Raw genomic sequence first — 12,172 nt, 5'->3', positions numbered from 1 at the left:
AAATGCTTCTGATATGCTCTTAGGTTGCTTAATATCCGTCTGAAATTCTGGACTGTGGTCATATTTTTCGATTAGGAGTCGTATATTTAAATTACTCACTGTGACTAGTGTTTTGCATTATGAAGTATATTGTTATGAAGGTCAACACACTGCAATTTAGGTAAATATTTATCATCTCGTTATTTCATTATTTCGCTTTCCAGCATTTACAGGAAACGCTTCATTCTAGAAAATGCTATCGCAAAACGGTTGGAAATAATAAATGTAACAGCAGAATACGTCCTAGCACAGTCACTCGACTAGGAGAGTGATTGTGGTCCTAGTAATAAACTAAGTGACTTCCAAAAACTGAATGGTGTTTGCGAACTTCGTATTAGTTATAAACCGACGTTAGCTTCACGTTTATATCACACCATGGAAACAGCCAAAAACATGGAGCTTGTTTTTGAGCGGAGCGGATCGCCAACCAGCCTACCGGCTTGTTTTTTTGTTTGTTTTTCTAAGTAGTGCTATGCTAGTTAATCAGACTATTATTATGCAATGTTACAATAACATAGTGAATAGACTATGCACAGACTAGCTCGAATGCTTCAATATTTAGTATATACTTTGGGTGGACCTCTACTAGATTGGTTCATTTCATGAGCATATCTTCAATTCTCTATTTTTTGGCGAATTTTTGGTCAAAAATGTAATTTTTGATTTCTCCAAAACCGGTAGCCCGAATGCTTCGTAATTTAGATTTTCGTCTGATTTGTTCATTTTATGTTGCGTCATTTTATGCTATTTTCGACTTTTTCTTGAAACACAATCACTTTGTTTGTATACCTTGCATAGATTTTGTTAGATTTGTTCATTTAGCTCTATTTACATTTATCCACTGTCAGAGTCATTCAATAACCTTTTCAATAATCATGATAGCATCACCAAGCTCTATGGAGACAGTGAAGCTATTGTGAACGTCAGGTCGCTTGTTTTAATAAGGGTTCATTTGATTTTATTTCATCTACTTTCTCCCTAAATGGTCAAATTTTCTGGGCACAACCTATATTCACACTTTACCTTAGAAGGTCTTCTTACTACACTACTCGTACAGATGCTAACTACACATAATGATGACTCCATCTACGCAGCACCATTGGTTTTTCCTATGACAATATGTCAATTCAAGACTAACAGGAAAATAAAAAAACAAAAGCAGATAAAAGTTTCTACTCTCAAATCCAAATTTCGGATGAGCATCTACGTCATTGACGTTCTGGTTTCGACTCTTACAAGCCACGAGGGGACACTCCTCGCCTCGACATAGGAGAGATTTCCCCCAATGCAGAACCGCCGAACCAGTGGCCACATATCCCTGTCGTACACAGATTGCACCAGTGTATTACGACTTGGAAAATGCGAGTAACCAACCCCTGGACACTCCATTTGATGATACACAGCCTCCGAGAACTGATGCTTCCAGATATTCTGGACCCCAGATCTGCTGTCCCAACCGGATGGCACACTACCAATGAGCCCACCAGTGTAACACTTACACACATGGAGGCTCTCAGTAGACTCACACAGATGAAAGGTTTATCTGAGTGGGCTGCCAGCGTCCTGGCCAGGGCAAATAAGGGTTCCACCAATGCTGTCTGCAATTTCAAGTGTCGGGCATACATCGATTGGTGTAGTGGAAGGGAGATTGATTCATTATGTCATCCCACTGTTGGCCAGGTAGCTGATTTTTCATTTGTTTGACGAGTTAGGATTGTCCTATGCAGCAATCGTTGACTATAGTGTCCTATTATTAGGAGACTGTTTACTGCTTTTCATAATCAGAGGCCTATACCCCAATCTAGGGAACCACCCAATTTGGATTTGTAGGTTGTGTTGTTAGCTTTAAATGAACTAAGCCATATAGTAAGGCATTGCAATAGTCCAGTTTAGCAACAAGAATGGAACATACTAATTTGGAACAGGTTTCAGCGGATAGATACTGTCGGATGTGTCCATGTAAATACTTTGACATGTAGTGGTGATATGTTTTCTGTACTGAAGGGTGTCATTAAATATTACTCCAATGTTACGAGTGGCTCGGTGTAGATTCAAGTTGAAGACATTTAAGTGGATTGGAAGATATGGATTGGATTTAGCATTACTTCTGTTTGTTTTCAACCTTCAGCTGTAGTTTGTTGTTGGTCATTCAATCTTTGATGTCAAGGGGGCAATTCTCAGTTGTGGAAATAGCTGATGAGGTGTTGATTGTCATTGGCATATTGGTGGAAGTTCAGTGAAAATAACAGGGAACCAGGGCCTTGGAGAACCTCATAATGAAGCTTGTTGTGATGAGTGATTGTTAATGACAATAGATTGATGCCTGCCCATTATGTATGATGAGAGCCATTTTCAGGCTAGATCTTGTATGGCCAGGTTGGCTAGTCTTGTCAGCAATATACGATGGTTGATGGTATCAAAGGCCACAGATAAGTCCAACAGTATTAAAATGACATAATGTCGAGAGAATTTAAGATGTCACTATGGACTTTGACAAGTGCTGTTTCAGTACTGGAATTGACACCACTGAAATATTTGACATGGAAAACAGTCTCCCTACTAGCTCTCGTCTCTGGTAGGCGTCGTTCTGAGTTAGGGGCCTTGTTCTGTTCACTATGTTCAATTACCCAACATAGACTCCGATCAGACAAAATGACTCCGCATTGACAGGGATGAAGATTAGCGGCTCTGCCTGCATAGCCTGCCTTTTCCTGTCGTGGTTTCTGGCTTTGGTTGTCGCCGCGGTGCGGTAACCTACATTGTAGCTGATAGGATAAATTTTCCTTGTGATTTTTACCCTTGTGTCGATTTTACCCTTTGTGTGTAGCATTTTGCACAACAAAGTAACAAGAAAACCCGGTGACATAACTTAATAACTTGTTGGTTTTGTTGCATCGCCTTTTCCAACTGTATTTCTCTTCCCTCATGCATGTTGTGTTCATTTTATGCTTGATCAATGTATTTTGAAATCGATAGATGTAATGACAGCACCAGATGCTTGTAGCCGTTTTTGTCTCCTCATTTTTCAAGGCGACTGTGCAGTGGTTATAATCAGAATTTACAAGCATAGAACCCGCATCCGAAATACTATTTTTGCCGTGGCTGTGTATGGGGTTCGGGGTTTTTGCCTTGAAGGCATGTGTTTTTACTAGAGTTCTGAGGCCTGAGATGTTTTTTTCAGAGCCATGCAAAATCACAGAGACTGACCGCCTCGCTCGTATTTTTACGGCAAGTTCGCACATCCAGTAAAAATCGGTTAAAGTGAGTTGCGTGTTTGGCATGAGTGGAAAGTCCTCATGCTTGGCTACCGGTACTTTGTGTATCGAGACGTCGAGTAGGAGGCCCGATGGTGGAGGTACCAATATTTTTCGGTCTCTCCTCACTGATTGGAGGGCATCCTCACAGTCTGTGTTTTCAGGCGGTGGTTTACCCGATTTTACCGGCTACAGCGAGGCTGTGCCCCTGGAAGTCTTTCCTCCTATGGGCCCATTGCGAGTCCCTTTGTGGATCTATCCTTGCACGGTGCCGGGTTTGCCTTCGAGATGAGGGCTTTGGTCGAAGGACTGATGGGGAAAATTGCATCCCTGGCAGGCCAGGTAGTTCAGATGCAGTCGGAGCGAGCTGTCTCCACTGCGGCCTCTCGATGGCCGATCAGGAAGGAACACAAAAGCATCGCTTGCATTCAAAATATGTCTCTTCCGGGGAACCTCCTGTTTCCAGCCGTGACTCTCCTGCTGATTTGGGTGAGGCCGAGGCTCAGGCTAGTTGCACTAGTTCTAGGACCTCAGGCACTGAATGCCAGTGGGGAGGCTGGCAGCCAAACCTCCAATTCCGGGGCAGGGCTTCCAGGTCAGGACAAACCTGCACCTCCCCCTGCTTTCAGCCAGTCAGGGTTCGTCAGGCGGTAACGATACAAGGATTTTACCTTTGAGTCCGGTCTCCTCTGTGGGCTTTGACTCCCTTCTTACCGACCTACGGGCGTCCCCAGAGAGAACCGACCCTGTCATGAGATGCACAGTCGAACACGCTCTCCCACATATTTAGGTTGAAAGGAGACAGTTTGTTTGCGTCCGATACAGCCTGTACCTCGGGCGGTCCCTCAGAGTCTTCCATCTGTAATGACTTGGTGAGCTACGCCGTTAGGGTGATGCAGAGTATCATCGATCAATACGATGTATATACCCCCACCCTTGATCCTAAGGCAACCACTTACTGTTGTTTCAACACTGATGGGATCATAGGCATCAGGATCCAAAGCAACCCTGTTGGCACGTCTCCCCCTTGTCCGGCCGAGTGCTGAGTGGGACGCAGGATGCGCAAGCAATGTTGATGGGCTGACATTGGTCAGCCACGGAGGAGGTAACGGTTAAGGCCCCCGGGTGGGGTAAATCTTATGCAACACTTTCCGCTGGACCAAACGCTACCCGGTTGGTGCGATTTCCGGATCAGACCCAAAGTGTGGGATGAGACAAAAACGCCCCCAACTGGATCCCAAGGCTCTTTCCCCAGACCTCAGTACCACGAATGATGGCCGAATTCCATGGGCCTTCTCGCCAGCTCAGTCTGAGACGATCCATCACGTCCTGAGGGCAGATTTGCTTGAGCGCATTATTGTGCATGCCCAGGACTCTGAGCCCTCAGAGGCAGAACGCACCAGCCTCCTAGACCAGGCGACACATTTACTGTTGGGCCACCGCACATCTACGTGCCACATCCCTAGTGTCACATGGCTCTCTTGGCCGGGGCTACTACTGTGCAACGAGACGTGGTCTTAGACACGTGTATTTTCGCCGTCAAACTGAGTCAGGGGGTACGTCTCTACCTCAGTGATGCAGACTGGACATCTTCCACCCTTTTTAGTCCCCGTTCGGACGTAGTCCGAAAACGGGGACTTATGGTTTGCCCTGTGTGCGTCCGTCCGTCCGTGCGTCCGTGCGTCCGTGCATCCGTGCGTCCGTGCGTCCGTGATCACCTGTATCTCGAACATGCATGGACCGATTAAGTTCAAACTTCACTCATACATCACACATTATATGGGACATATGCACATGCATTTTTTTCATGATCCGATTAACGATAGCCGAATAGCGGCCATTTTAAGGCCGAAAATGCATCAAAATCGCACATTTTCACCATTCCGGACCCGGATCTCAGTTATGCATGGACAGATTTTGTTTAAATTTGGTACATACATTAAACATAATAGGACCTTGATGCACGTCTTTTTTTTTTTTGGATCGGGTTCGAAATAGCCGACTGGCGGCCATTTTGTTTTAAAGAATTCAGTTCTGGATCCGTATCTGAGACATGCTTGGATTGATCGAGTTCAAACTTCACACACACAAGGTACATCATGTCACAAATATGTATGTGCATTTGTTTCATGATCTCATTAACGATAGCCAAATGGCGGCCGCTTTAAGGTCGAAAATGCATTGAAATCGCACATTTTCACCATTCTGGACCCGGATCTCAGTTATGCATGGACGGATTTCATTCAAATTTGGTACATACATTAAACATAATAGGACCTTGATGCACGTCATTTTTTTTTTCGGATCAAGTTCGAAATAGCCGACTGGCGGCCATTTTGTTTTAAAGAATTCAGTTCTGGATCTGTATCCGAGACATGTCTGGATTGATCAAGTTCAAACTTCACACACACAAGGTACATCATGTCACAAATATGTATGTGCATTTGTTTCATGATCTCATTAACGATAGCCAAATGGCGGCCACTTTAAGGCCGAAAATGCATTGAAATCGCACATTTTCACCATTCCGGACACGGATCTCAGTTATGCATGGATGGATTTCATTCAAATTTGGTACATACATTAAACATAATAGGACCTTGATGCACGTCATTTTTTTTTCCGGATCAAGTTCGAAATAGCCGACTGGCGGCCATTTTGTTTTAAAGAATTCAGTTCTGGATCCGTATCCGAGACATGCTTGGATTGATCGAGTTCAAACTTCACACACACAAGGTACATCATGTCACAAATATGTATGTGCATTTGTTTCATGATCTCATTAACGATAGCCAAATGGAGGCCGCTTTAAGGCCGAAAATGCATTGAAATCGCACATTTTCACCATTCCGGACCCGTATCTCAGTTATGCATGGATGGATTTTGTTCAGATTTAGCACAATGTGTTGTACATATGCAGGTGCATTTCGGTCATGATCTGCTTTGAATGTATATGTCACTCAAATATGAACGGAACGGGGACGTGTCATTGACAATGACTTGTTGTTCAGGGAATGGTGGGTACAGTTTCGGAGCTTCGGAGTGCAATGAACCAGATGGTCCAGATCGAATCTGCTAGCCAGTTGGCCACTGCCAAGGGTAAACGGAGGGCGCCCCAGCACAGAAAACACAACACCACATACCCGTCCACAGGAGGGAAGAGTAGAGGCGCACCCCCAGGGAGGAAGGGACCAGGTGGTGGCTCCTCAGCCTCCTAGAGTGGTTATCTACCCTGGCAATGGGGGAAGCATGTTTGACGCTTACCTTTGTGACCGAGGGGACAGGCATGTGTTCGGCGAGTGGCCAGGTCACAACTTAGTGACTACCGCAGGCCTTGGGGAAAGTCACCCCAAGGGAGAAGAGAGCACCAACACCTTGCATCTGCCGAACCCATGGCCAGTGTAGTCCGGTTTGGAGGCAGCAGGTGACCGATCCCTGGACTTTCCAGGTAGTGACATTCTGTTACCGTATACTGCTGAAATCTCCATCTCCGCTGTCAGTGTCTCCCCTATTGAGCACTGCCAGGGGATTCCCGCAAGGTGGAAGCAATCAGACTGGAAGTAGACAGTTTGCTGGAAAAGAGCGCCATACACAAGGTAGATCAGCCGGCATTAAGTCCAAGCTTATACTCAAATGTGTTCGTAGTACCAAATCTACAGGTGGCGGGCATCCAGTTCTGGACCTAGGAAGACTGCATCAGTACGTTCTCCTCAATCGGTTCCGCATGGAGATGCCATTCAGCGTTCTTCTCTCCATCCACTGTTTCGACTGGCTAGTCCCACTAGACTTAAACGAGTTGCCATCTCCTTTGAATCGCCCAGCTGGGCCAAGTATTTGAATCTCAGGTGCCCCCTCTCCTCGGATTATGCACAACCCCCTACATTCCACCAAAATGCATGGAACAGGTGGTGCTGCTGCTTCACCAAACGTCAGTACACATCAATCCGTACCTGGTTATTACATACATCTAACAAGGGATTAGCCAAGCAAGTAAGGCTAGCACAGGATTTACTTCACCAGTTGGGCTCTTTAGTAAATCAGACAAGTCCCATCCCTACCCAACGCAACAGTTGGTGTTCCTGGGCATGGAGTTTGAGTTAAGCTTGGTACAGGTATTTCAAGTGTTCAAAATAGTCATTTTGACTGACCAGAGTCTATGGTGGGTAATTTAATGTAGTGAATTTAGGCAGAGGGTTCTCCACCATAGACTCTGGGTCCCCCAACCACCCCACTCTTTCTGTAGTGTTGGTCTAAGTCATTGATGCAGAGAGAAAGGAACCAGAGTGAATATCCAGCCGCAATGGCGCCACCATATGGCCTCGTCACGTGGTTTGTGGCGTAAGAGAAAAGAATCTTGGGGTCATGGGGCTCCCCCTGACCTAGATTCTATCATTTTGACTGACCAGAGTCTATGGTGCATATATGAACTAGGTGGGTTGAAACCCCTCTGCCTAATTCTGAACTTTTGAAGCTTGGCCAAATGTCAAGGTTTTGAATTGTATAGCTGAATGTCAGTTCTTTCTGAACTATTGAAAAACTGGGCAAGATAGGTTGGAACCATGATTTTGATATGAGGAGCTATTGGCTATAACCATACTATATGAGAGATTAAGGTAGCGGGACTATTATTTGCATACTTGTGTTCATCTTCTAATTGTGATAAAATGACTACAAATAAACCCGGGAAAGTATATATTTTTAGAATCGCCACACTTCAAGCTTTGCAAAGGTGTGTGTTTAAAAAATAGTGTCCTGAATTTCAATTACTGTTTTAGTCGCATTGCCCCCAACTCAAACCACAACTCGTTGGTAAATAATCGATGAAATAGTTTGTCTGGACACATTCTAGTTCCTCTCACTGTCACCTTAAAGCTGTGAAAATTTGGTGTTAATCCGACGACAATAAGTATACGTTATTTTTTGTTAAAGACCTTGTATTTTGAAAAACATAAACTCCTAGAAAACGTCCATGAAGTAACAGCAAAGATTTTCAAGCTTGTTTATCAGCACAATCAATTTGTTTTCCCATCAAGGTCTGTTTTACCATGTGCAGGGACATCCAAATGTGTAAGGCTATTGGAAACCAAAAAAATAAAGGAATGGGATAGCTATAATTGGATAAATTCGGCATATGAAAACACCAAAATCAATGATTTTTTTTCAGTGGCTGTGTGACCTTGTGTCTGACACATTCATATGCAAATGACTAATCTGTGAAACAAACAGGGGCGGAGACAAACCACTCAAATGTTTGGAAACACTCATTGTGTGTCAGATAGCTACTGATAACACATCTTAACATTGCTTTGTCTTGAGTTTATCTTTGAAACTTATAGGCACACAGATTAAACCTGTGTTATTGATTTTGAAAAACACTACTGAGGCTGCCTTGCTTCCCTTCAGAAAATCTACATTTTAACCAACTTACATGACATTCTATGTTATGACTTTATCATATGAAAGTTTATAGTGCATTTCATCAATTAATAAATAAATGTGAAAATCGTAATTTTCAACACAAATAATAGTCTCGCTACCTTAAGTTGGAATAGCTATAAAAATAAACGCATTTAATGAATACATACCCTGTCATGTGATACATGACATTACACTGAATGGAGCCTATTGTATTCATAGAAATGATAGAACAGTGGGAGAAGTTGTGTGAGCATTTGTTTTATTATTTTTGTCGGATTTTTGTTATAGAAGTCATTAATATTACGACAGCAGTTTTTTCTTGTGATATTAAAGTTATTGGAATAGTACAATACAATACTAGTGAGAACTATACAGTGAGAACCATACTGCATTAAACATTGATATATCTACAATTCATCAAACATCAGTAAATAAATGATAATAACGAATGCCCTGACATCATCAGTATCATTGATGCTTTATTGATTATCTGTCATTTTTCATTTTATTGATTTTTATTTGAATAAATTTTCAGGCGTACATGGATTTCTTTTCTCGGGGTTTGAACGAGGAATACAAGCACAAAGGCATCATTGTTCAGGTACAGTTTGAAGAAAACCCAAAATAGTGGTCAGTCAAAACCCAGGGGCTTAATTGCGACCTTTTTGAGAAAGTAAATGAAATTTCCTGATTGGCTACCTGATATGAAAACATTTGTAACTATCCAATCAGTGAGCTCTGCATATATTGAGTGAAGCATAACTATTATAAACTATGATTATTCTTCATACTATCACGCTTAATATTCACATTTTTCTTACTTTTAAATTGATTTCAGTGTGTAATGCCATACTTTGTTTCCACTAATATGACTATGAACCGAAAACCATCGTTATTTTGGCCAACTAGCCGAGCATACGTGACTCAGTCATTGAGGACTGTGGGATGGGAAACAAAGACATATGGTTACATTATGCACCACATTCAGGTAAGGGTACGTTTTTTTTATGGATTTCATATACATGTGAAAATTATAATTATTTTATCAAAAATTAACACATTTGATCTCTTCATACTGCTGCAACTATTACTGTAACATTCCATTTTCAAAATTTTTGCTTTTGTAATAATAACAATTAAATTATTCTTGAGATGTCACAGTGCAATGTTTTAACTTGAGCTGAATCATTGTAGTCAAGTAAGTTTTTTCAGTGCATAGATTTGTGGACGTACATTTTATTTTTCATCCAAATAGACTAGTCATGGTCAGTCACTTTTAACATTTTTATCATTCCATCATTTTCAGGGTCTTCAAAACAGATTACCACAGTCAATGACCATAAATCTTATCTACTCAGTTCTCAAACCTTACCGTCAGATGGCATTGAAAAAGAGGAATTCATCCAAAAAAACTTTGTGATATCAACAACATTTTATGAAACATTCTCTACTGTGGCTTGAGTCATGCAACAACCTACTGAATTGAACTCATTGAAGGAGCTTGATGGCCATTATTAATGCTGACTTTTCTGAAACTACTGTACCATCTGTGTTGACATTTGTGATGTCATAGATAGGAGTAATGGAGTGTAGTTTACTACATCACCTACCAGAAAATCCATGGAAATAATAAATTTCATTTATTACTCATTAGGCATACCGTATTTGTCTTCAATTAGGCGCCACTTTGTTACACTTTTATGTCATGATGGCGCTTATTTGTGGTTAAATTTGAGCAACTTTGTTTCAAATGGCGCTTATTTCAAGCACTTCAAGTTCTAGTACCGGTAACTGTGTTACAAGCCATTGTTTTTGCTCCATTCTGGTGATAGATTATTGACAATATTTTACATTACAGTCTGACGCTTAGTCACTGTAGCCTTTATTTGAAATACTGAGTAAATGACCCATTTTCAGACAGTTTAGAAAGTTATACAAAAATTATCATTCTTTAGAAAACATTCACAGTTTGCCGTACAATCAACAGAAAAATAAAACAAACACAAATTCAATGCTTAGTAGTCAATGATCACGGTAGCAAAATCCGGTCATGCTGCATTCCACGGTTACGATTATTACTCAGTAGTAGTTATAATAACGTACAAAAAATAAAATGCAAGTAAAATTCAACTTAATTTCATCGTAAGCGAATGATTCTGGTCGCATGTAAACGCTCGACGCGATTCCATGTCTGCCATGCTTCCTGTCTTGACCTGGAACGCGTTTTTTGACCTGATAGGTCAAGTCGTTAATTAACCAATCAAAATGCTGGATGATGCCAACGTGATCAAATTACCATAGCTCATTTAAATAATGTATGAACGCAATGCGGAAGTGATTTGCCGATGTTTGCGATATTTTGGCTTTGATTTTGGTGGGAAAAACGGCATGATTTTTTTTTCAAATCAAGAAATTAGTTATTTTTGGAAAGTAAACTGAGCATTTAAAGAATAATTTAACACTTTACTGTGACAACAGCGTATTTGAAACAGAACATTTTCGCATTGTTTTAATTTCGTTTTTATGGACTTACTGCGAAATTAAAAACCACGCTGATATTTTCTACAGTAGACTAAAAAGATATGTTTCAAGAGATTATAGACCGATTTCTTAAAAATTGTTAGAAGCAAAACCAATTTTTTTTACATAAAAGCCATTCATACAGTAACAGCGAGGGACTTCCGCGATCGCGTCCATCGCTACGAACCGGTAACCGGTAGTCGATCCGTCGGCGCCCAATTCACGATCATTACGTGCCAAAATTTCAACTTTGTCTGGCGCTTAATTGAGGTGTAAAATACAAAGTTTTTGTGGCACTGGCGCCTAATTGAAGGTGGCGCTTAACTGAAGACAAATACGGTAATTACAGATTACAGCCCCAAACGGAAACTATTAGGGAATATAACCGGGTTCACAAAGAACACCCTAGGGTAGCATTCCCCATAGAAAAATCTGTTTTTGTTTCTGAAGCCAACTGTTGAGTTATTTTTTAGCTGTGGTATTACTGAACAAAAAGAATACAGATTGCAGTTTTTTGACTGATCCTCTCTAGAAATCTAGTGATTGTGATCAACTTCGACAATCAACATAATTACGGTAATGGCTTTCAATTATTATTGGCCCCATTTGTACTTGTTTTTTGTTGAATCGCCAGCTCAGTTTATATTCGCCTTGATTTCTATTTTTGGCGCGGTGAATTTTTAGCTTCGCTGTTGACTTTGTCGAGTGTAGCTTATCATATGAGTGATTGTCCATCAGTGTTCGACACCCGTCTTTTTCTTCTTGAAAACTACAAGCCTGAATGCTTTGATTCTTGGTGTATATGTACCTAGGGTACACCTCTCTTAGATTTGTTCATTTCTTGATGATATCTTAATTCTCTAATTTTGGTGAATATTTTTGTAATTTTTGGTAAAAAGTGATATTTTTGAATTTTTGTTGAAAACAGCAAGTCCGATTGC

General features: G+C 41.3%; 1 protein-coding gene across 1 annotated transcript in view; it reads left to right on the top strand.

The window, feature by feature from the left end:
- The window catches only part of LOC102803997 (very-long-chain 3-oxoacyl-CoA reductase-like), a 53,834-nt gene extending 43,469 nt beyond the window's left edge, over positions 1-10,365 (top strand). Inside the window, exons 6-8 of the mRNA XM_085500955.1 lie at positions 9,247-9,312; positions 9,550-9,699; positions 10,018-10,365. Of these exons, the coding sequence (XP_085357081.1) occupies positions 9,247-9,312; positions 9,550-9,699; positions 10,018-10,131 (330 nt within the window). The 3' untranslated portion in view covers positions 10,132-10,365. The remainder of the gene's footprint in view (positions 1-9,246; positions 9,313-9,549; positions 9,700-10,017) is intronic.
- Positions 10,366-12,172: the final 1,807 nt, after the last annotated feature.

This window comes from Saccoglossus kowalevskii, chromosome 7 (genome assembly GCF_978046115.1).
Source record: "Saccoglossus kowalevskii chromosome 7, keSacKowa6.1, whole genome shotgun sequence".
Lineage (NCBI taxonomy): Eukaryota > Metazoa > Hemichordata > Enteropneusta > Harrimaniidae > Saccoglossus > Saccoglossus kowalevskii.
The sequence above is the reverse complement of the archived record's forward strand: the minus strand, read 5'-3'. Positions and strand labels throughout refer to the sequence as shown.